Genomic DNA, 25973 nt, shown 5'->3' with positions numbered 1-25973 from the left:
ACCCTAGGATGAAATCTCACATCTCTGGTGAAAGCTCTCTGGGCAATGAGTTGAGGAGATCCGTCAGCGAGAAGCTTCATCACGTTGATGAGGCCGATGCTGCCAAGCAAGGTAGGGTTCTAAAGTATATACAAACTGAGAAGCGACGGAGGAGGAGCCACCGTGCAGAAGACCCCATAAGAACCTTGATGTTCTTAGGCTCTATGAATCACACGTGACATATGATATTATTAATGAGGTATTTGGGCCTATAGCCTTGGTGTTGAAATTAATTAACCCCCTTTGACTAATTGGGGGTGAAAAATCAAAACCGAAATTCATTTCAATTGTCACATATATGTTAATACAGCAGTGATGTAAATATGTCATGGACCTTCATATCTATAGCTAGAAGTATCCCTTACTTCAGATTGTTTATATTTTGAAACTATATACCAAAAAATATCAGCCTATATGTATATGTTTATATCATCTAATATCCATATAGTTTTAAACTTTCTGATTCCATTACTGCTGCATATATTATGGCTGGATCTACGCGTGTATTTATATTTTATAATATAAGATCTGATATAATCTATTATAATGAGAATTTTCTTGATCATCTCTTGTCAAAAGCTTGTCATTTGAGACTGAACTCTGCATTCTCACGGCTTCAACATACGCAGTTTTTGGAAGTTTCAGACATAAGCAGAACCTCGAAGTGAATAAACAGACCATAAATATATCAAAGGGAAAAAATAATAAAATGAGCATGCTTGATGGTGGTAATTACTTGAATATTTTCCGCCATATCAGACTCTAGTTTAGTCAAATGAATTAACTTGAACAGAGATGAGGGAAAAAAAAAAATCAATCCAGAGTTGTACGATTTTAATCATAGACGATCCCTATGCTATACTACTACCATCATATATATTTTCAGTCATATGATCAGGAGATAAGAAGCAAGTATAGCAACACTAACAGAAGAATAATACTCTTCCTTTTGGTTTTGATTTGGCAGGAGGGTAAATTACAAACTAAATTAAATTGTTAAAATTTTAATAAATTTCCAATAACAATTTAAAAATTTAAAATAGGCCACTGCTAATATATAAACAAAACCTATTAGTTAATTTTCATTTAAGGTTTACTCCGTAGAGAACAACTAAAGAAATTCTGAAGCTGGGTTGATTTTGATAGCACATAAAAAAAATTCATATTATATTTTTTAACCTGACAAAGTTATGTTTTAAGTTTTGTATTTGCTCCAGATACAAACCATCAGACCCGAATCAACAAGTTCCCATGAACTCGCCCTAAGGTGGAATTGGGTCAGTTCCATATAGAACTTGTTCCCTCACTTTCACTTCATTAATTACATCAATACATTTTTTGTTTTTTCTATTTTAGTTGTTTCTTATAGTTGTTCCTCTTTTATCATATCATCTATCAAGTCACTGAAAATTGATTCAGATATTAGATCACTGTTAGGACGGAGTTATTTATTAATTTAATTGATTTGATATATATATATATATATATATATAAAATTAAAAAATCAAATAATATATATAGTATACCTAACATGACTATTCATATTTTTATACTTTAAAATTAAATTTATTAAATTTATTGTTAGGGTCAAATGATAAATATCATATAATCATTTATTATTATACATTATTTTATGGGTATTATCATTAAATAACTAAAAAAATTCTTATTTTTTATGATTGAATGTAAAAATTATCAAATGATCATAAACAGATAAAAATATATAAAACACATAAATAATAAATATATCATTATCAATATGATAATAATTAGTTATTATATATTATTATTAAGATAAAAAAATATATATTATAAAAATATATTATATGTTATTCAATAATTAGTTATTAACAAATTAACATGTTATGAGAACGAAAAAAAAATTTAATTGGATCAAATCGAATGAATACGATTTGTATTATCAAATTTTATTAAATCTGATCAAATCAAACCGGATCACTAACATGTCTCATCTTACACCTTAATCGAATAGTCCAACTCACCAAGTCTTGACAAAGTTGGTCCAGCTTTTATAACTATGGATCACTTCATTATCCAAAAAAATATTGCATATCATATTTTTATTTTCTTTTTTTTATCCCTTATCTCCCCCTTCCTTCCATTCTATTTCACCCCAAAATGAAGTAGACTTTCATATTTTTTTATTTCACTTATGGGTGAAAATAGGTTATACTCAACAGAACAATTCATGTAACTTTTTTAAAAGCAACCATTAGAAGAAAATTAGCACAGAAATAGCATCCAAATCATAACATTGGTCCCTACACTAGTGCTACTAGCATCGGCCAAGCCAACGCAAAGCTAATACAATAATTTTTGAATTATGTTATAATCAACAATTTGCATCGGTCAAAAACAACAATACATGGCATTTAATGTGGTTGAGTGATTTGACTGTTTCAAACTAACCTCAAGTAAGCGGGTGCTAAACCAATGCTAATAAAATAATTTGCTTAGTGTTGGCTATTTCAAAACGATATAGCGCATGAATTGTAAATTAGTGTCTCTAGCCATTGCTAATGTGTAATTAATATAATTGTGTCGGCCTTCCACCTGTTCCACCTTTGTCATGTCGAACCTCCTTGGATGTCTCGTGCAGCTTGACGCACCACCCGCCACCACATGCTTCTCTATGCTACCAGCCTACCACCCTTTTATATATTTGCAAGGTAGTTATTCAAAAATAAAAATAATGAATTGAATGTAATTTCCCAAAAAATAATTTTATACTTTAAAACAAACCACCTAACTAACCCTTCAATTAGAACACTACTTGTTATCTAAAGTTTATACAATGTGAAGTTATTGTTTTGTGAATCAATTATACACATGTTTTAAATTTTTAATGATTCCATAGAATATTAAAAAGATTGCTATAAACTCATCAAACATATTTTCGTCAACATTCAGGAATGCTAATTTTAGGTATGCATGTTATTCTATAAAAAAAATATTTTTTTAAAACATTCAAGAATGTTATTTATTTTCAGGTATGTTATTCCCGAAAATAAAATTTGATAACTTGAAACAAATGCCAAGTAAATCTTGACATTTCTGTTTATTTTATTTTAAAAAGTTTGAAGCAATGATCAAAAGTTAGAAGATGTGCATGCGCCATTTCCCAAGATACCCAAAGGGAATTATAGTTTATCACATGATATGCATACAAATATTGCAACATTATCCCAAAGAACCAAAACATGAGCATACCACATGACCGGATTCCTTAATATCAAATTGTACATTTGTAAAGCAACGAACGGCAGCAGCACTGGAAAATATGAATGATTTCAGTAGCTTTATGCCTTTAACAATTAGAAATGCATACTTCACTTACGATTTTCTCATAATATTTCACGATTACCACAACTACAATTGTGACATCAAATATTTCACGATGTTTGTAATTGCATCATAATCATCTCATCAGTACACATAAATTTATAATTGTCTACAATATAAAAAATCGGAACATAAACGCAAACACTGAACCTAACTAATAAGTGGCAATCTTATCCAAAACAATCTTTGCCTTAACGATATGCATGTAAATTTGGTAGTTCTTGACATTAGAAGTATAAATCAATGAGTTTAATTTCCCCACTTTAGAGTAAAAAGTTTTACACTTTAAGTCTTTAACCAGTAAAAAAGTATGTTATGGGTAACCTTTAAGAGGGGTGAGCAAGGAAAAGATTAGGCTAGATTTATATTTGTTCTTGCCGGCCCAAAATTTTATTTAAACTTTTAATGCTATATAGGGATTGAAGACCTAAAATTTCCAATTTTCAATATTAAGATTTCTTTTATTTTTTAACTTTTTAAGACTGTGATTATTGACTATTGTGATTTTAAAGATTAAGTTGATAAGTTTATTCATTCTGATTTTTTTTTTTTTATCAAATTACCAAAAGTACTTAATTATTCTTGCCATCGCTTTATTGCCCCCATGAACTTTGGCTTTAATCATTTTGAAGAAGAATGTAAAGCTTTTCCCCGCTGGAAAGTTGGTTAAAAAGGGATGATATGTAAGGTTCGGAAGAAATAAGCTAGACTTCATCCTAATTGGAAATATGGACCCTAGTTCGAAGGAATAAGTGGATGGTCCCGCTTGAAACCATAAACTTGATCAAGTACCCTCATCATTTGGGTGTTAAGATGCATTAATATTGCTCCTAGGTCACCACCACGATCACTATATTTGTAGAAGATTCTGTTATACCAACCTCGACGTGTAGTATTCTCCTTTGCCTAATTTGATTTCTGATATTTTGGTAGATGATCAAATTAATAGTACGGAAAGTGGGTGTCAAACATTGCATAGCACTCTAAGTGGTCGGGGGAAGATCAAGACTGTGTGAGTGGGAAGATTTTAAGAGCAATGCAACAAAAGCTGAACGGCCCATCGCCCATTTCCTAGTAGATTTTGTAAGATGGTAACGTGCTCTTCTCCTGACCAAACAAAAAATAAATAAAAAAGTGATCTTCTATAGTGTACTACTACTGGTACTTGTGTCGTAGTGTATTGGATCCTTTATCTAAGAAAATTTAGCTTCTAGAGAAGGTAGAGATTTAAAGATGCATGATTTTAAGTTTTACAAGGATATCGACGTATATATATAACAAGAAGTACGGTATCAGCAACCCAAAATTCATAATCATAGCTTGTAGCTTTTTTTTTCTTCAACTGAAAGAGTTCAAATATAATATAAAAAAATTACAATAATAACTCTCGCACATTATTTTTGACTAACTTAATTAAACCCTTGATTCAAAGTCTTATATATATTTGCTCTCTAGCTAATCTCTCACTCCCTGGGTTCCATTTTATAGTATGTTTTAGAAAAAAAAATTAAATTAATTGTTACTTTAGAAAATCATTGAATTGTTAATTATTTTATTTTTGGAATATCTTTAGTGGAAGTAATTGTTATTGTGTAGCAAATGAGAAAAAATCCAATAAGAAATTTAACTCAATTAATTGAATAAAATGTGTGAGTGTTGTAAATTTTTTAGTATTATGTTTAGTTCTTATAGATAAAAAAGTGAGAAAAAGTCTAATCAATTAAAAAGATAAATATATATATATATATATATATATATATATATATATATATATATTAGAAAGTTATATAAAGCTAGTATATTTTATAGAATCCAAAATATTAATTATTTGTTTAGATCTTGCTAACAATTATAGGAGAAACTCAAAAATTATTATTATTATTATGAAAATTATAAGAGATAATGAAACCTCACTTACATTAAGCTCTTTCTCTTTCGACATGCCATGCTGCTCCGGTTTGCATCACTGTGATTTCTATTCCGTACGCAACGCTCTTTTTGGAGCTCTCACAATCCATCATTTCTTTTGAAAAAATGCCACGCGCATGCTGGGCATTATTATTACACTATGATAAAGAGTATGACTGCACAAATTTCAAACGAGTGGGACACTTACAAAAGCTTGTGTGAATTCGTCAAAATTCAATGTCTCTAGGGTTTAACTTTAATACCAATAAAGTATTGATGATAAAGTGGTGAACATTAGTCACTGCAGTACATTTTGGACTGCCTTCAACTTCAAGAACGTGATGAGTAATGTCGATCTGAGAACCACACCAATCATCGATCATATGAAACGTTGGTGAAAATTTGGGTGTAAACCTAAATTTTTGTTGGTGATCATATCGTCCACTCCATTTTAAAGTAGCTTAGGGTGGAAGGACGAAATAAATGAGAAGAAAAAAGAAAAGATATGAAGAAAAGTAATAAATAATTAAATATAATAAGTGAAGTGATAAAAAAAGGTAAAAAGAGATAAAATGAAATTAAAGAAAAAGTAAAAGTGTGAACTCATGCGAAAAAATTCATGTGAAAGCTAGACTCAGGTGTACTGAGCCATTAAAGCATTGACATATTATCAAATATTAATTATTATTAAGCAGATTCGTTACATATGGCATGCAGGCAGGGCTTGTTAAATGAGTTTTTCAGTTTTTCTTCGGTCTTTTTGTGTGTATTTACGTAGATAACTGATGTTCAAGTTAGAGAACTTTGTAAGCATTTGAATGAAGGAAGAAGTAGATATAATGGTTAACAAGCGTACGTCTCCACGGCACTACTAAAAGGAAGACTGATTTTTTTCAATTCAAGCTCATCATTTTTAAGTGGACCTTTCTTTTTAACTACATTTTTTATTTGGTTTGCAAATGAAAAGAGAGAAACAAAATAATTTATTATTATACATTTTATTGGTGGAGTGGAGTATTTCCTTTTTTTATTATTATAAGGGTGAAAAGGAACTTTCAAATTAATGAAAAAACCAGAGGCATAACATCATGGGAGAATCCATCATTAGTACTTGACGTGGTATGAGTGGAGATAATTCTCAAGTACATTGGAAATTGTATTCATGGGTACGCTCAAGTACACAACGTAAGGTTGGTAGTATTGGACCCCTGGAGATACGTACGACTCCACACAGGTCAGATTAACCGGTTAATCTTAACCCTTTATAGAGTTAAGTTGGATCAATTTAATTAACATATCCCATGATATTGAACTAATGTATGTTAAACCCAATTTCATCGGGTTAAGTATGTTTGTGCAAGTTAGACTGAATCAAAATTTACTTATTTGAACAGCTACTTTTAAAATATTTTTCTTATTCTTTAAGTTTTATTATATTAAATAGATATAAATTGAAATTTAATCTTTTTATTTTTACCAAACTTTTTTTTAATATAAAATTTAAATATCGACATGCAATCCAATGATTGGACTCAATCAAACTAAAATTTAATCTAGTCAAATTTTGGTTAATTGAGAAAAAAATGTCAATATTAACTCAATTTAACTTAATGTCAATCATGTATTATTTTAAAAAAAAAATTAAAATATCAATCAATGAAAATTTATAATTAAACGATAATATAGAGATACACATGCATGGCTTAAAAATAAAAGTCAAGAATAATATATAAACATTAATTTTTTAATAAAACCATGATCATGCCTACATGACAACTAAAGTCAACCTCAAATGCGATAAATTTAACAATGCAACAAATTTGATGTCAAAATATTGGGGCTGAAAAAAAAATCAAACCACACTTGTGAATTGTAAGGCACTGTAGTCCTTAACCTCAACTAGTGCTATTATGATAGACAAACTTGAATCAGGACACTTGGGATTCTTTTTTGCCTCTTCAGACTCTAATAGATTCTTAATTAAGGTTTGGTCAAAACAACGTAACCATAGATTATCATCTTTATATGTGTGTATATATATATATATATATATATATATATATATATATATATATATATATATATATATATATATATATATATATATATATATATATATGATAAAATCTTATAATATTTACAAGGTTATAGAAAATGATCTAAAATATTACTAGTATATTGTACAGGTTTCTTCTGAGTGTAGGCATTCAAGAATCAACTAAGGACGTGGTCACTATATATTGTGTTATGCCTCGACTATTTTTAAAGTTAGGATATATGCACCCATAAGATACTAATGGAATTAGAATAATCATTATATTACTATTAATATTATATGTATTGGGATGGACCAATTTTAGCTATTGGGATGGACTAATAATCATTTCTAAAGTTATGCCTCATGGCTTGTGCCTCGCGTCGACTATTGGGATGGACTAATAATCATTATATTTATCTATTTTAACATTAAGGAATTTAGATCAGTTAGTTAAATAACGTGGATTAGTTTTATAAAAATTTTAACACCTAAGTTTGATTTTTATGAAAATAAATAATGTTTTTTTTAAAGAATAGAAATATAAGTATATATTTTATATTAAAATTGCACTGGACTTTATAATCACTGTCACAGATACAAGACCTAATCCCTCGTCTCTTTCTCATCCTGATCCATGTGCACAATTCAAATTAAACATATGCTGAATTATTATATAGAACTCTTTATAAGTTGTCATTACAATTTTGCAAATACAAATTTTACTATTTAAGATCTACCTAGTAGAGTTGATATCAGCCTATGAAAAAAAAATAATTTAAATTTAATTTGATCAAGATATTTAAATTAAAATGTAATATTTTTTATCATATCTATAATTTGATATATTAAAAATTTATTAAATAATGTGTGGTTGTGTACAAAAGAAACCATATTTTGAAATAAATTCATATTTAAACTTATTAAAAATATATTATCTTATTCAATATATTCTTGATCAAATAGATTGACCTATTTTATATTCTCTTTAATTTTATTTATTAAATTAATTTTTATAATGAATAAATGCAAAAAAAAGGTAAAATGAAAAACATAAATAGTATAAAATAGTGGTTGTATGCTACTAAAAAAATGAAGTTGATATATACAAATAGCAATATGAGATTTAGGATAAAAATAACAAAAGTAGATATAAATAAAATAAATTCATTAACTTTTTTAAAGAAATAATACATAATTATCACAAAATGATTTAACAAAAAGAAAGATAAAATTTAAGTATAATATTAAATTCAATATGATTTACTTATTTTAACATATATTCATAATAGAAAAGTTATTTAAAATTTTATATTATTGGCTATACTTAAATTCAACATTAAGGACTTTAAACCAATTAGTTAAATAATGAGTATTAGTTGTTATAAACTCCTTAACACCTAAGTTTGATTATTATGAAAATAAACCATGTTTAAAAAAAATAAAAATATAAGTTCTTTTCAATGAAGTTTTCCAAAATTTATAGTAAGTACCTAAAAATTCATCAAAAATTCATATAAGTATCTATGGTAACTATTATTGTTATTAATATTTATTTTTTCTCTTCTATATTTGTTTATTATCATCATAGAGAATATCGGCGGGATGGAGACAATGTTAGCTAATAAGAAACAACATACAATATAAGCCTTATCTTATCAATATAATAATATTTTCCTTAGTTTTTATCAGTAAAATTAAATATATATTTCGTTGTTTATAAAATTTTAAAACATGAATAGCCATCGATATAATCGAAGCCAAATAGATAGTGTTATTTTATAAAATATATTATATTGTATGAATTATATTAGTGTTGGTTCTCATTAAATAATTTCTACATTTGATTTACAATTATGTTATATTAGTATCATTGTTGTTATTAATATTTATTTTCTCTCTTCTATATTTATTTATTATCCTCGTCAAGAACTAGGAATGAGGATGCAAACGATGTTAGGGAACAAGTATAAAGAATAACATATAATTTTGTGGTGCTCTAGTGGCATACTTATCTAAATCATCATTCATACATTTTTTAAAATAACTATATATAAACATAAGATTAAATACTTTTTAATGTTTTTATTTTTTGGGTTTAATTTTTTTTCTAAATTTAAAAAAATTGATTTATTCTCATTTTTATATTAGTCTTGCAATTGTTCTTCAATATATTTATTATGAATGTATATCAATATATTACCAGTTTTAGATTTTTACTTTATAGTTTAGTCTTTTGTAAATAATATACTAACAACATATCTAACAATAATAACCTCAATAAAATATATTCATGATAAAGATATTGAAGAAGAATGACATTGTGTTAGTCTATATGCATTTTCGTTCTACTTTCATTTATTTCCCCATTTTTTGTTTGTTCCAAGTAGTATGTATTATTTTATGAAAAAGAAAAAATTCAGTTATTTGATTTTAGAATACCACATTGTTTACAATGACGAGAGAAAGACAATAAAGATTGAATCCAAATAGAGTTTTTTTTTAGCACAAAGTTTGCATCTTGACATGAAAAATGTCTTTGAATTTCCTGATTCAAATGTTAACTATGCTTTGTTTTGGACATGTTTATAAATTGATTACAATGTGAACGTGACAATTGTAAATTTTTGTAAATTGAATAGTAATTTGATGTCATGCTTTTGCTACAATATTTTTAACATTATGACTTTGTTATTTTCATTTTGATATATAATATTATTTTCTTTTGCTTCATCTTCAAATTAGTTTATATGTAATGATGATTCATTTTTTTATCTTATATTAATTTTTTTTCTCATAAACTTGCTTTCAAATTTTATAAATAACAATATTGTACAATATTATAATTATATAATCCACATATATATTATAATTTTTATTTGTCAGTTTATCCATGAGTACTGAACTAGTTGTATTATGTGTCACTATGCTTAACATTTTGTTAGAAAGAGATTAATTATAAATGCTACTATGCTTAACATTTTGTTGAGATTAATTATGTGTCACTTACATTGTACATGGTCCTTCTGAGTGTAGGCATTCAAGAATCAACTAAGGACGTGGTCACTATTGTGTTATGCCTCGACTATTTTTAAAGTTAGAATATATGCACTCATAAGATACTTATGGAATTAGAATAATCATTATATTATTATTAATATTATATGTATTGGGATGGACCAAGTTTAGCAAATTTGAAACTACCTATCCCAATTATAATTGGGGGCAACCAAAATAAATTCAAATCAACTCAAAAACCTAACCTATTTGACTAAAATATAATTAGATGGAATTGATCGGATTTGTTGATGGATCGCAAACACACTTACATTCTTAATAAATTTCAATTTTTTTTTTTGTTTAAATTCATAATTGGGCATATACTACATTCATATATATTATTTATTAAATTGATGCGGATATATATATGTTTAGAACTTCTTGGTACCAGAGCCTTAAAATGTTTCTGCTTTTCCTTACAGAAAAGATTATGAGTACAAATTATCAATTAACCAGCCAGAGCCAAATTCTTTTACAACTACCAATCACTTGAGGTTTGAGGCAATCAATAAGACACCATACATAATAATCCTCAAGTTGAACACATCTTAGGGGACCATTTGGGATCCCTAGGGCTGAAGAAAGACGCTGTAACTTTAGACTTGAGTAACTTGAGTGCTTTCTTAGACTTGATGCACCTTGGAGTCTTGTACTGATTGATGGAAGCACCTTGGCTAATAAACAAGTCCATCAATGCATCAAACGTCCCTGGCTCCACCACACGTATCTCAAGTGGCCCCACAGACTTGTCATAGCTACGGCATCGTCTATATACGTAGTCCAATTGTTCCTCCACCGCAATGCAACATTCCTCAAGCACGTTTGCGTCAAGAAGTTGAAGTTGTTGTGATGACTCTGTCGTCTTTATCCCGCAATGAAGAATTTCCCAGTACAATACGTAGTGTCCTGGTATCGAAGAAGTGTCGGGGTAGCTTGTGTACTCCACTAAGAGAGCATCGTAGGGCTCCAGCAACTTTTTTGCCATTGTCACGCCCCTGTGCAAGTCCTCCTCGTTGGTCTTCTCGGTGTCGACGCTGATCACAACGTTTCTCCTGCAGATGAAACGGACTTGTGGGGCGTTGTTGTAAAATCCTACCACCTGAAGCACGTCACCAACGCGGTATCGATACAGCCCTAGATGTTGGATTCATGGTAGTTTGTGTGGAAGAAGAAGAAGATGACATAAAGTTGCATTAGTAATAAATGGATGTTATCATGATAATAGCAAAAGGGTTACTCCTCGCTCCCAAAATGACATGTTTAAGATAGTACAAGAAAACAAATATTTCAAGATTTATTAGGGAATTATTTCAATAAATATAGTATTAAGTCTTTTAAGATAATATTATTTTTTATAAAGGTAAATTAAAATAAATATTTAAATATTTCATTAAAAATTAAAAATATTAATTAATTTTAAATTTTTTTATAAAAATTAAAACTACAATTATTTGGAGATGTAGGGAAACTATTATTTGAAATCCACTTTTTTCTACTTCCTATAAAATGGTCTGATGACAAGGATACATCATCATTTTGAGGTGTAAATATAATATATATTTTGAATTTTTACTGTATATGAAGTAGACTATTTTTGTTTAGGAACAACAAGAGGAAGTACAATGATTAAACTTTACATGAATAACTAAGATCAAAATGTACAATTTATAATTATATAATTGTGTTTTGCTCTTTTTGCTCTCAAGTAAAACTAATCATCTCACACACCTAACTCATTAATAATAAATATGAGTTCAAATATATTAAAATAATCAATTTTAATGGTACAATTATACAATAAAATTAATTAGTGAATAAAAGGATAATTAATCGAGTAAAATATGTGAACATTTTTTGATAATTCAATTTTCACATATAAAAAAATATTTATTAGTGTATGTGAAAAAATATCTATTAGAGTCAATTTCTTTAACATGAATTCTAGTTCCTCTTCAATAATTAGTTATTGACTTCCCACAAAGAGATACTTCGGCTTCAACAAAAAAATTAATTATTTATTTATATTTAATTGTATAATTAAAATTATTTACTCTCTTTTCTCGCTGTCTCACTGTCTCACCACATGTACCCGTTATGAGTACAACACCTGGCTGCTTTAAGTCCAATTAATACACCAACACAGATAATTAGTGTGTTTAAGTACATCATTAGGAAAAAGGCTTCTAAAAGTAACGGTTGTGTTAGTTAAATAACTTCATTAACTATTTGGCAACACCCTTATGTGCATGCATGGACTAGCTAGCTAAGAAATGGATCAGTTAATCGGGGAACTCACCAGCAAAAGTAGTGACCACAGGCTCATAAAAGCAACCAAGCTTAACATGCACCAAATCCACAAGCTTATCATTGGGAACCTGCTCCCCTTCATCAAAGTCCATCAACAGCGTCCCGTTATGTCCAAGAGGAAGGAACTCAAAGTAACCCATGTTAGGCAAGAGCGTAAAAGCAACATCACCAGGATCACAAAGAGGCTTCAGATTAACCCCAAAGTAGCACTCAGAAGAAGCATACATGGTACAAACCAAAGGCAATTTCCCATCACTGTAGTGCTTAAGAGCAGGAACATACTGAGCCATGGAGCCAGTAACCACAGCCTCAATGAACTTTGCCTTAGGCCAAAGCTGGCACAGAATTCCCTTCCAAGACTTCTGGCTACAGATTCTCGTGATTTCATCAGCGAGACGAGGGTCAGGGGATGAAAGCAATGTGGACATGCATGAACGGCATGAAGGGTCTGTTATGAAGGAACTGAGTTGGCCAGTTCGAATGTCCTCACAAAGGTGCCTCCAGTTTCGTTCCAGGAAGGAAATGGCTCTCAGAAGTGCGGAGGCGAAGACGGCACCGAGGCGTAGGACGTGGCGGCGGTGGACCAAACCTGAGAGAAGCTGGCAATGCATGCTTTGGTTGCTGTCATTGCATAGAATGGTTTGGTCAGGGCTTGTGTAGTCGTTCCAAGGATCGTGTGTGCGGCACTTGAAGTGCTTGCTCTTGTAGTAGCTTGTTAACACTGTTCTGGCTGGTAGGCCACATGGAGTGCACATTTCTGCTTTTACAAAGTACAGATACATTGCCTTGCCCTCGTCAAGATCAGAAACGTACCTGAAATTAATTAATTACTAATTGAATCATAACTCAAGTTGGAGATATGGTTGGAAAAATGGATTGATATAATTGATGATGTGATGTGATAAGAAAAAAAATATATATCAATAGAGTGTTTGATGGAATGCAGGCATAGTACTACTTAGTACCAGCATGCTAGTTTAATAGAACGGGTAGGCATGCTAATACTACTTAGTACCACCAGGAAGAACACAAATGACATATTATCTGATAAATGAGGTAATAGTGCGAATTTAACTAGAGTTAGATAGATGTGTTTTGGCGTTCTGGTATTGGCATGGTAAATGATAGCTTGGTAAGATTAATGAGATTTGAATATATGCATATAAATGAAATACATGTCAAGATGCACTAGCTAGGTAGCATGCACTATATGTGATCCTTTTGTACAACGCAAATATAGCAAGCAAAGAATCATCTTATAGATATAATATCATCATCTGTTTTTTTTATTAAAAAAAATAAATATAAACGTAATCGATGCATGGTAATGGGCCCTCCACCCGCCTACACTTATGAATAGTTGTCACGTCATATCTTTTTCATCTTATCTTTTTCATTTGGCCGTATACTTAGAATGGAGAATCATCATAACCCAAGCGTATTGATGACATCAAACACAACAAAGAATCAAGTTGCTAAACAAAAAAATCAAGCGAGTTCTCTAACCTTCAACCATGTTGAAATTTTAGATAACTGCTGATAAACATTGAAATATTAATTCAAATGCAACAAAAAAAAGGGTGTGACAAATTAATAGGAGTCTAAGGGCATAATCAAGGCCAAGAAGAAATAAAAAAAGATGTGGAGATGTTACTATTATTATTAACTGATTTATGATTGGCGTGATAAGATTGTACACAAAGGTACGGCGTTCTAGATCTTCCACAATCGATGGCATCATTTTAGGCTCTCCAGCTGATGTCCCTGAACTGCACATACCATAAAATATATATATATATATATATATATATATATATATATATATGATTAAGATTGTTAATATAAATACTAGAAATTAACTTATAATAAAGGAATGAATGAACCAATTATATACTAGTGGTTGCAGAGAGTTATAGTACCTGCATAACATTTCTGTTATTGGGTGACTGGTGATGAGAGTAGAGTCTTCCCCATTTGCAATCCTCTGGATATAAGGGAAGATTCTTTCATAAGTGATTACTGGAACACACCTCTTAAACTCTGCTACGTCTGTTATATTTTTTTCTCCCCTCATATACTTACTCAAATACTCAGTTTCCCTGTTCTGAGTTAAGATCTGTTTCAAAAGGCCTTCTTGAACTTCAGCAGCCTTCATTGTCAGCCTCTCTATCTCCTTTAGTGCTTCCTCACCTTTGTACTCTAATTTCTTTCCATCCATGGCCACAGAAAGGAACAGAAGAAGAACTCACGCAAGAGTAGTGTATAACACTTAATGTTCACTTGGTGTGAAATGCATTTAGTGTGTTTATTTATAGATAGGTATGTGTATATTATAGCATAAAGTTTGTTTGATGCTTGTAATGTTATTTTTCAATAAAAACATGTGTATTATTTTTTTAGTCAATGTCCTTCATTTTAATGGTCCTAAATTGAGGTAAATAAAATAATACACGTATTATTATTTTTTATTGGAGTATAATACCTTAAGTACTTTTTTTTAGATAATGCCATAAATACCTTAAAATCTTTTTTTGCAAGTTTTGTCCTATTGTTGATATGGCCAGATACAACTCTTCTTAAAAAAATCTTCTCTCTCTTTTTTGTTTAATTTATCTATCCTCTCTTGTTGTCACTAAATCAGTGCAACCCAATTGGAAACAAACAATTAATGCTGATGCCATTCATTGTGTGGCCCCCATAAAACATTTACTTGATTTCAGCTTAATGATTTCAGAATTGAGGTTCTACGAAAACAAAAATTTTATAGGGTACATTCTATGGAAACAATCATGCAAAAGGTTGCATAATGGATAACAAAACTTCCAAAAGCTTAGCTGTGCTAAGTAACAATGAGAATTAGACAGAGCACATGATCTGAAAAATTTTATGGTTTTATGATTAAGATGCTCCCCTACATCACTCGTTTCCATTGGCGTGTGAAAACATCTTGTACACGGTACTATTGTCCTCCTAGATTAGAATAAACACCTTAGCTGGTTCAATAGAATAATTTCATTGGTACAGTATCATAACTGACACTCACAACTATGTGAGGGACTTTTGTAACTTTGCATAATTTGAGTGAAAGACAAATACAATGCAAAGAATAAGCTAAAGCATTAGCCAACAGTATTCTCATTTCTGAATAATCAATCTACAGTACAAGGATGCGAGGTTCGATTTTATATCTTTGATACTGCATTGGTGGTTAAACAAGGAAGTTATTATGTCTATTCTTCAGATTTGCTAGCAGAAACATCAGACACCGAAGATGGTGGTGTGTATGTATTACAAAAGTATCTGGTTCTAGTTCATGATTGGACATGTATATATTCTTCTCTGCACTTTTAAAATTGTGATATATTCGTGTTCTCTCCGTGTTTGAAATTGAAGCTTGGTCTACCTGAAATTGAAACCATTAAGTAATTTTCTTTCTATAACCAAGCCTGTACTTAACTTGATGCTAGTCCTAAAAATATCACTGAGGCAAAATAAGTTGCAAGCATCATAAGATCTTTGATAGCGTCCATTAATTAAAAAATAAAAAAAGTTATTCTTCATAGCTTTCAAAGATATACAGAGGGAAATTTCAACTTTCTGAGTAGTAATGAGTTTGATTTCGATGTTGGACTTGAGTATTGTGAATAGAAAAAAGATATGATTAAAAGAGAAGAGATCAAAGAAGTGAACGGTATCTAATAAATATTAATTATCAGTGAAATTGGTAAACAATGTACACACTGATAAACAATGTACATCAATATCATAGGAAAAAAAAAGATAAAGTGAAACGTTAGATTTGTTAGGGATGGATTAAACATCACAAAGAAATATAGAGCACCAAACATAGCTAGCCGACTAGAATGAAGCACGCACATATCCTTATCCACAAGGAGAACAACTAATGTGACTGTCCAAGATGTCATCAAGGAAAAGTGTCACAACACTCTTTGCACGTCATGTCAATGCCTTTACTCATTTGTGTTTTTAGTTGCTTAATGAGTGTATAGGTGTTCTGCTTGTTATCCACATGAAAATTCTAGCGTGACAATAATGGTAAGGTGGTAAAATTTTCTTTCCTATTTCTAGGAAGTGTTGATGGTGCAAGGGAAAGTGATGGGGTTTAGGGGTCGGTTTTGCATGACTAGGTGAGCACATAGCTTTACCATCACAAAGGATTTGTGTGTCCTCCAAAAGCTTAGTAGAAATATTCTATTTGACAAACGTTTCATAATGCAAAATGAAAAAAAAATAAAAATCCGTAACCTGATGAGTGGGTTAGCATTCTTGTCCACAACTAACTTAGTGGATTAAACCTTTAGGACAGAGTGATGGAAGGGAAACATGTGCCAAATGAGGAGTGTGGTATGGCCATCTTTAATGAGAAAAGTAAGGCATCTTTAATTTGTTTTTGAATTATGGGTGTCATGTGACGTATACCATTACTTAATATGTGATACATATATGCTTACTCTTTCCTCTATCATGGAAGGTGTTTGATATTGTTGGTAAAACATGAAATGCTACGGTATATCTTTAACATCTATGACTATGATATCATATGGTCTTAGTGGAATTCATTATTTTGGGTGAAGTCTTGTGAAAATACCTCTCTAGCCTTCTTCACCAATAAATGCGGCGAATAAAGACTGCCACACCTATACAACTTGTAGGGACTATGGAGGCCTTTTTCATCATGATATCAGTATAAAATAATTTTTTTAATAAATAATGACTAATTTTTATCAAAAATAGTAAATATACATATAAAATAAATACTTTTCTATTAACATAATTTATTTCATACTCAAAATCAAATTCAAACCCTAAAATAAGAATGTTTATATTATATCATATAAAATATTATATTATATAGATAAGATGGAATATCAGAAACAAAAATTAAGGTATTTAGCAAAACTCTTCATGAAATATCTTTGTACGGAGATCGTCTCTGCTCTTGATAACCATCTGCAATGTCACTCACAAAAAAGCATAAATGTTCTCCTGCAACTTTTTGTTTGAGACGTTGCTTTTTTTTCGGCTTTGAATTAACAGTGTCTTTTTTGTCGCCAACAAAAGCATATATAAAATGTGTTACCCGACCACGGGTAAGTTTCAACTGAGAATCGAGATGCTTCCTTATAACATTATATATTATTTGAACTAAAAAATATAAATCAAATCAAAGGTATCAACTTGTAACATTCAAGTTGAGTGTTTTAGCAGCACAGTAAGTGGAAGATGAATCAACGCTAAGAAACAAAAACATGTTAAACTAGCAATTAATTAATATTTGCTTGTGACCTAAGGCAGAGATGAATGAATTGAATATGATTCATCTAATTTGATTTAAGCAACTTTTAATTTCAGCTAGCAATGTATTTGTTCAACTCAAATTCCTAGTTTTCTACCAAAAGTTATTGGCACAAGAGGTTTGACAGTTGAGTTCCTTAACCAATATCTGAGATTTGATTTCCAACTTGAATATGAAGTGAAAACTGAAGGTAGTATTTTATCCAAAAAATGAACCAACCGGTGGGCGGACAATTACACCTCCTCATCATACAAAAAATTCCTCAGTCTCTCAAGCCCTGTTTAGTATGATTGTCAGTTCTATATTTTGAAATTTTTAAAAACTAAAATCAGTTTTTACTAATATAATTTTTAATTTCAATATGTAGCTTTTAAGGTTTCAAATTCTGATTGCAATTTTCTCAGTTTGTATTTGAAAACTAAGAATTTAAAATTGCAATCAGCCTATCACGACGGTGTGATCTTAAATAAATGATCATTGACTTAGTCCTAAATTTGGGTGTTTGAAAAAGATCGTGCTTTCAGCATGAAAGATTAGTCTTTGTAGTGATGGGAAATAAAAAAAGAAAAACGTAGTTGCGTAAGGGAGCATTCTACAATAAGACCATCACCTTCAAAATGAAGGTCCAAATCATCACTTTTTAGTAAGGTGCGTTTAACAATAATAACAGTAACCGACGATGGACATGAAACTTGTCAAGGGTTGCCCTGCGCCTGCAATTCCTCTGCTTCTCAATCAAATAGGAGAACTAGAATAAGGCCACCACTTCCATTCTTTTGCTTTAGTAAAAAGGTTGAATTTTTACTCGTTTCACACTCCTTTCAGACCCCAGCTGTTAAAGAAACGGCAGAATCTCGCGTTAATTTGGGTCTCTTGAGAACAACTGTTGACTACATATGTTTCATGCATATGCTTTGCTTATATGGATAAGGGACGAACCATAATAACCTATACAATATGAGTGTTGAAGCTCAAGGATTTTTACCTGAATTGGGTACTGTAACAGTATTGTTTGATTTTTTTAAAGGTAATATTACAATGTAAAAAGTTTTACACTTTCAATTTATAGGCATTTAACTATTGTTTCATGATGAAACACATTTAACACCGTAGGATTCGAGTTAAAAATGTTTTAACTCTTTAAAATACCACTTTCCTCAGATCCCAATCCAACTTAGGAAGGCAACACCTTACCCTCAGAGTCGGATGCCCCTCCATTTTCGTAGATTGCAGAATCTCAAATGGTAAAATCCCACATTATATGAATGAATGCAGCATTTTCCTCAGCAATTGGATAACTTAGAACTTGAAAATGGCGTAATTTTCGGGAGAATAAAATCTCACATTAGCTAAGACTCTGATTTTAAAGTTTATAAAATCAAATTTTATCAAAGAATGAACAGTTTGGCTTTGCACCATAGGGATGGAAGGTCAAAGAATGGCAACATATTTGAGTAACAGTGCACGGGCAGGAGAGGGCTTTATCATGAGGGTGGAGCTGAATTTAAATACAGAATCGCAAATCCCGCAATGCCATTGGTAAATTGGTTTTGCAATGTCTTACACAGAGGCATATTGCATTCATATTTGCGCCTTTAGTCTTAGCTTTCTTTCAAAAGTTTGAAAATGGACAAGGCTATAAAAATTAGAAATAGTGAGTACAGCAACCCCTGGATTTGGGGCCGTGGATTCGCCCACCCAGAGCATGCTGAGCAAAAAATGGACATGATGACATTGGCAACAAAGTAATCGCAACATAAAGTATAGGTGTACCCATAAGTCATAAAAAAAATACGAGTTAGCTACAAATAATCAGATGCACTCATAGCTATACAGCACATCTGTTTTCTGAACCACTACAGCAGACAAAAGTAGATGCATAACATCAATCCTTGTGCAATACAATACATGAATACATGAATAACGAGCAACTGAAATCAGAACACGCCACTTAAGCTGAACCCTCTTCTTTGGTGATTTCCTCTGTTGGCTTAGCAGGGGTCGCAGGTGATGGAGAGGACTCCACTCCCATCTCTGCTCTTAGGTCATTGATGCTTTGTTCCAACTCATTTATGCGACTTCCCATATCATCAAGTGCATTGACGTCAAGAAAAAAAAAATTCCATAGTTTACATATTTGACAAGTCTACAATTCCCATGCAATAAAATTGAAAGCAATGTCCACCCTGCTGCCTCGGCCAATAACATGATATCACATATACACAAACCATATACAAATTGCACTAGGTGATGAGTCACAAATTGTGCACAACCACATAGGTGGTCGCATTGTGTTCATGAGAAAAGGTCAGATGCAGTTGTGCACAGTTGCAATTTATCACCCATGCTGTTGTGTATGCCAGGGAACTATCCTCCCAACAGCTTAAGTTAATGGGTGAAGGCATATAAGATGGATACTAACGGTGTATGCAGCCATCATGTTATTGGCTTGAGTATTGATGACATGAACCCATTTTTAGGGGCATTGGAGCATAGCCAGTGGGTTAAAAACGGAAAAAGGATTTATATATTGGTATCAAAACAACGCAAATAATCAAATGAAACAATGTGAAATGAAGCCAAAATAGATTATAGTTTCAACATCATAAACCAAACTTCAAGGTTCATTTAACTCCTTAACTAAAATGTCCAAAGTGATTCCTACACGACTGTTAAGTAAAATATATAGGTTAACAGAATGAAAGTTTAGGGCATGTTGGTTTTAAGAAAAACTTCTCTGTTTTCACTTTTAGTTATAAAAAATGCTATCTTATTTTCACTCTCTCCTGATTTCAAAAATTTGATCAGGAAATGATGAGAATAGAAAATAAAAACAATTAAAAAAAATTGTTTTCACTGTTTCCTATACAAACTTTTGAAAATAGAAAACAAAAAACATTTTCTCAAACCAAACACCCCCACTTAGATCTCCTATCATCCAACCATACTAACGCTTTAAATCAAATACTATTTTTGGAAGGGATAAAAAAACACAAAAGCACAAATTACCATTGCCTGAAATTAATTTCCTTAACAAATTCCAGTCTAGGGCTAGCTTATATTAAGAACTTCAAGGACAAACCAAAAGGATATTCTTTGTAACAATGGAGTCGGACATTGTCTGGAACCTATTTTGCTGGAAACAAAATTCTCCAGTTAGCAACAGTGAAACATATTCTAAAAGTCAGAAAATGCAGCTCTAAGAACCTAGACTACACAACTCACCATCTGCTGGAGAAGATTTTGCACCTGGAAACAGAGAAATTGCGATAGACAAATGTCAGAAAACGATTAACATTAATTAAATCACCAGGAAACTAAAGCAAAGTGCAGCAAATAGGAATAAATTATGTAAGGTGGCGGCTACATTGACAACATCAAGAGAAACCAGTCACATCGAAGATCAAAATCAATAAACAGCAGAATTGAAGGGAACAATTACAACAAGAGACGAACAATAACAAATAATTGATTTATGAAAACGAGATCAACTTACAAAGGCAGTCATGTCAGCAGGGCTCTGCTTCGGGTCTTGTGAATCGTGTCCGTCCTGCAATAATGAAGGAAAACAATGAGCGGAATGCCTCTCCTCGCTTAACAACCAGATTTATTGATGAATGAGATCCAAGATTCAGAAAACCCTAATTTCAAAACTATGGAGTATGACAAGACAATACATTGCATTGTATAATAAAGCCATGAAACGAAGGAGATAAACAAATTAATGATAAAAAGGGGAAGGAGTTGGAGAAAGAACCCTAACCATGAGGTGACGATGATCGATGATGCAGCTGCAAACTCTCCGCGGTTTCAATTCAAAATGAATTGAAATGAAATGCGCATGAATGAGACCCGTTTAAATTTGATCTGATCCCACGAGCTAGATTTAATTACCAAATTGCCCTTCCAATTTTTGAAGTCTTCTTTCAGTTGATTTTGGATTTGGATCGCGTTATTCTTTTACACTATTTTTGGTTTTGCTATTTCCACTCCCCCTTGTTACTAGTACACTCTCCTTTTGAATTTTTTGCCAAAAATACCCAGAAAATACACTCCCCTTTGCATCATCCATAAGTCTTGCATTTCAGAAATTGAGACTTGCATTCAAGAAATTGCTCTAGAGATTATAATAAAATCCTTATTCCTCAAATCAAGTAAGTTTGCCCCCAAATCAAGAAAAATCATTAAACTCACACAACCACCTAAGTCTGCTTCTATAAAAACTACAACCACAGTGCAAAAATTGGTTTCATGCACTCAAAGTTTAAACAAAGAGTATTCTTTGCAAAAAAATTATCACCCAACAATGTTTCAAGAACCACGCCTCTCCACCAATGACCCAATGTTGAAATTGGTGGTGAGTGGTGACTATTGATTTAGGCTACAACAATAAGTGGACAGTGTTGAGGTGATGAGAGGTAGAACAAAAAGGAAGAGGGACCTTGAAGTTTGAATGAGAGAAAGGGAGAGGAGGTAGGGTTTTGAAATCTGGAAGAGGAAAATCCAACCTAAATGAGAGTGTATTTTGTAGGATATTTTTGCCTTTTTTGGAAAAGATAATCAAAAGGGAAGTGTATCAGTGATGAAGGAAAGTGGAAATAGCAATAGCCATTTTTAAAATCCAAGCTTGAAGTAATCTGCATCAGACAAGATAGGCATTTGAATCATGCACCTCCCAACTTGTATCATGCACCCCCAATTTTATGTACATGGACAAAAAATTGCCCTTTCATTAGAAATCTCGATTCCATAATTGTCCTTTTGAAAGGTAGTTTTACCTTCCAAAATAAAAATAAGTGCTCTAAAACTATTTTAGAAAAAAATATTTCAGAAAGTAAACATAACCTTTTGGAATGACAATTTCAAAATAGAAATAAGTGATCCAAAACTATTATGGAAGGTAATTTTTATTACCTTTCAGGATAACTATTCTGAAATAGAAATAAGTGTTCCAAAACTATTGCAGAATAGTTATTCCAAAATAAAAATAAGTGTTCCAAAACTAATCTAAAAAAGTTATTCTAGAAGGTGAAAATTACCTTACTTTCTGAAATGACCATTCTAGAATAAAGTGCTCCAAAACTATTCCGAAATAGAAATAAGTATTCTATGTTGTAAATGCATATCATGCAGGTTTTGATGATGTCAAAGCATTACTTGATGAGCACGGATTGAATATAGTCAAAGAACAAGATCAAGAAAATCCAAGATAAGGACTTAGTAAATTTGTTAAAAGAATCTCAATTTGATTGCTATAGTTTGACCTCAAAATCTTTATTTACTGCCAAAATTCTTTTATTAAACTTAAATCTGTTTAGAAATCAATTTTTGAATTGGTAATCGATCACCAGGTTCGTGTAATCGATTACCAGAGAGTTTGTGAAAATGACATATTGAAAATTTTAACTAATGAACCAACGACACAAATTATTTGCATTTTGATCTGTGTAAGGGTGGAAATGAGTCGAGTCAAGCCAAGCTTTACTAGGCTTGAATTGAATACGCAAGGCTTGAGATTGGCTCATTATATAGACTTTTTTCTAAGGCTCGGCTCGGCTTACATAAAAATATGACTTGGCCTACGAGCCTATTTAAAAGTTTGCTTAAAGATGTCTTTGATCAATTAATTATTTTAAAACCTAGTGAAATACTAACTAAAAAAAAGAAACTTATAAAATTTCGTATAAATAATGTACAAATCCAAAAATAATAGATAAACAAAATCATAATGAATTCAAGTCGTTAAAATACAAAGTATATCAAAAGAAAATGAAAAAAAAGCATAATATTAAAAAATGTATGGATTAGAGATGATTTATACTAATATAGCCAAACAAAAATATTTAAATTTTCTGAAAATATCTTTACAAAACATTCTTTTCCTTGGAAGTATAAATCTCATTGCATTATCCTTTTAGCTCGAGTCTCTTTCTTTTTAAAAATTTTCACATGTAAGTGAACTCTCTAAGCACTTTATGTCATTTCATCCCGTTATTCATAATGTCATAAAAATGATATAGATAATCATCGTTAATCTGTCACTTACAATACAACTTAAAAGTACTTTATTTTATTTATTATTTTATAAGAATCCGAAGACTTTTAAAAGTTTTTTATTTAATAATAATAATAGTTGTTATTATTATTATTATTACTACTTAAACAGACCAATTTGTCAAGCTTAACAAGCTTTTTTTTATAGTTTGAGTTTGACTTTTTTACCTAGAAAAACTTTTTAAAAAGCTTGAGTTTGACCTTTATAGTAAACAAGTCAAGCTGAACTGAGCCTTAAATAGGCCGAGTCAAAGGCCCTTGACAAGCTCCTCAGTTCATTTTCATCCCTATGTGTAATTGATTACAAGAGTCATATAATCGATTACCAGCGAAGAGATTTTCAGAAAAACTATTGAAAAGTCACAACCCTTCAAAGATATGACTGTGTAATCGATTACAAGTGTCATGTAATCGATTACCAATGAAAAACTTTCAAAAAATCTTTTGAAAAAACACATCTTTTCAAATTGTTTTGAACAAGTACAATGGACCTATATATATGTGTGTGTCCTTACTTCGAAAATATGAGAATTCTTAGAGAACTTAACTTTCAAAACCTTTCTAAACATCTTTGGCCAAACTCTTGCAAATTATTGAGAATTCATTTAGGAACTTCAAGTTGTATCATTTGCTCTAAAAGAGAGAAATCATTCTGTTCATCTTATAAAACTCAGTTGTAATCAAGAGATTGTTTGTCTCTTAGTGTGTGAGAAACTCAAACACAAGGGTGAGGGATCCCAAGGTGTGTTCAAAGATTGTAAAAGATTTACAAGGACAATGAAAAATCTCAAGTGGGTTACTTCAGGACTGGACGTAGACACAGGCACGGAAAGTGGTCAAACCAGTATAAATCGAATTTGCAATTTTCTCTTCCCTTATCTCGTTTATTTTTATTGCAATTTACTTTGTCTTGCACATTTAAAGAACATTATTAAATTGATTGTTGCTTCTTCTTTTACATTCTAAATCTATAACATATCATTTAAAAGGGGATTAAAACTTGTTAGTCTAAAAAAAATTTAAGACTTAATTCATCCTCCTCTTAAGTTATTGAGGCTATTTATTCAACACAAGTTCCCCTTGTTCCCCTTATGTTTACATTATTAAATCAAATTTATAAATGTGTTGGTGGGGGGCATGGTGGTGTTGTGGAGGCGTGTGATGGTGTTGGTTGAGGCGCAACGGTGAGATGTGGTGGTGGCAGAGGGAGTTGTTGTTGGCCAATGGAGGTTGTCCATGGTGGGGAAGGGAAGTGTTAAGTCATAAGTCATTTTGGGGTATTTTTGTCCACACAATTAAAATGGGAGGTACAAGATTCTAATGTCAATAAGATAAGGAGGAGTAAAACGCTTTCTTCTTACCTGGGCTACTTTCTCGGGCCATGATTTTGTTGCATTATTGTTGCCCTCACCTTTTCGTCACTCTTCACTTTGGATTGTTGTTTCCTCTAACTCCAAATTGCTTCCTGCACATCTTTTTTGGCTTCTAGAATGATCAATCCAAAATATAAAATTACATTTTGGAATGATTATAGATTTTGGTTTTCAAAATGGTCAATTTTTAAGGTTAGAAAACATTCTAAAAAGAGTGCAAGAAGCAACTTGAAGGTGCAAGAGAAGCAACAATCTTTGCTAGGGGAATTCCACTTTGTCTAGTACTGGCAAATAATGGGCATGTTGGGTTTTGTTTGTTTGGCTTGAATTCTTGTTGGTTGTAAATATTGAGCATTTTTTTCTATTTGAAAATATTTTCTATTTTTTTAATCATATAAATGTCATCTTACTTGTTAACAAGTCATTAGTCTGAGTAAAATTGGATTTGATTCTCTTAAACAAAGTTTTAGGTTTGAGTTTTGTGGATAAAAAATGTGATTGAAAGAAGAAATTATAC

At 31.2% G+C, this 25973-nt stretch overlaps 3 protein-coding genes across 3 annotated transcripts; 1 reads left to right on the top strand and 2 right to left on the bottom strand.

The window, feature by feature from the left end:
* Positions 1-611, top strand: LOC100527023 (uncharacterized). Its single transcript, NM_001364685.1, is given in 1 exon segment — positions 1-611. A coding segment is annotated over 1 exon segment (210 nt). The 5' UTR covers positions 1-8; the 3' UTR covers positions 219-611.
* A 10118-nt stretch (positions 612-10729) lies between these two features.
* On the bottom strand, positions 10730-15006 carry LOC100781479 (putative indole-3-acetic acid-amido synthetase GH3.9). The gene is made up of 4 exons (XM_003536153.4): positions 14632-15006; positions 14380-14481; positions 12702-13525; positions 10730-11539 (listed from the first exon to the last, which is right to left on the bottom strand). Exons 1-4 carry the CDS (start codon positions 14928-14930, stop codon positions 10938-10940), a joined length of 1827 nt encoding a protein of 608 aa, XP_003536201.1. The 5' UTR covers positions 14931-15006; the 3' UTR covers positions 10730-10937.
* Positions 15007-19775: 4769 nt separating this feature from the next.
* LOC100305852 (heat shock factor-binding protein) lies at positions 19776-21882 on the bottom strand. Its single transcript, XM_003536147.5, has 5 exons — positions 21793-21882; positions 21526-21579; positions 21255-21278; positions 21123-21165; positions 19776-20123 (listed from the first exon to the last, which is right to left on the bottom strand). The coding sequence occupies exons 1-5, from the start codon at positions 21793-21795 to the stop codon at positions 19981-19983; spliced, it is 267 nt and encodes an 88-aa protein (XP_003536195.1). The 5' UTR covers positions 21796-21882; the 3' UTR covers positions 19776-19980.
* Between the last annotated feature and the right edge of the window lie 4091 nt (positions 21883-25973).

Source organism: Glycine max, chromosome 10, assembly GCF_000004515.6.
Source record: "Glycine max cultivar Williams 82 chromosome 10, Glycine_max_v4.0, whole genome shotgun sequence".
Taxonomy (NCBI): domain Eukaryota; kingdom Viridiplantae; phylum Streptophyta; class Magnoliopsida; order Fabales; family Fabaceae; genus Glycine; species Glycine max.
This window is presented reverse-complemented; position numbering and strand designations above follow the sequence as displayed.

Coding starts and splice junctions, on each gene's coding strand:
- LOC100305852 (XM_003536147.5), bottom strand. Junction 21,279..21,525: donor CTGCTGACATGACTGCCTTT/GTAAGTTGATCT, acceptor CTCTGTTTCCAG/GTGCAAAATCTTCTCCAGCA. Junction 20,124..21,122: donor CGACTCCATTGTTACAAAGA/ATATCCTTTTGG, acceptor ACGTCAATGCAC/TTGATGATATGGGAAGTCGC.
- LOC100781479 (XM_003536153.4), bottom strand. CDS start 14,930: ATGGATGGAAAGAAATTAGAGTACAAAGGTGAGGAAGCACTAAAGGAG. Junction 13,526..14,379: donor ATCACGCCAATCATAAATCA/GTTAATAATAAT, acceptor AATTAATTTCAG/GTACGTTTCTGATCTTGACG. Junction 11,540..12,701: donor TGTGGTCACTACTTTTGCTG/GTGAGTTCCCCG, acceptor TCCAACATCTAG/GGCTGTATCGATACCGCGTT.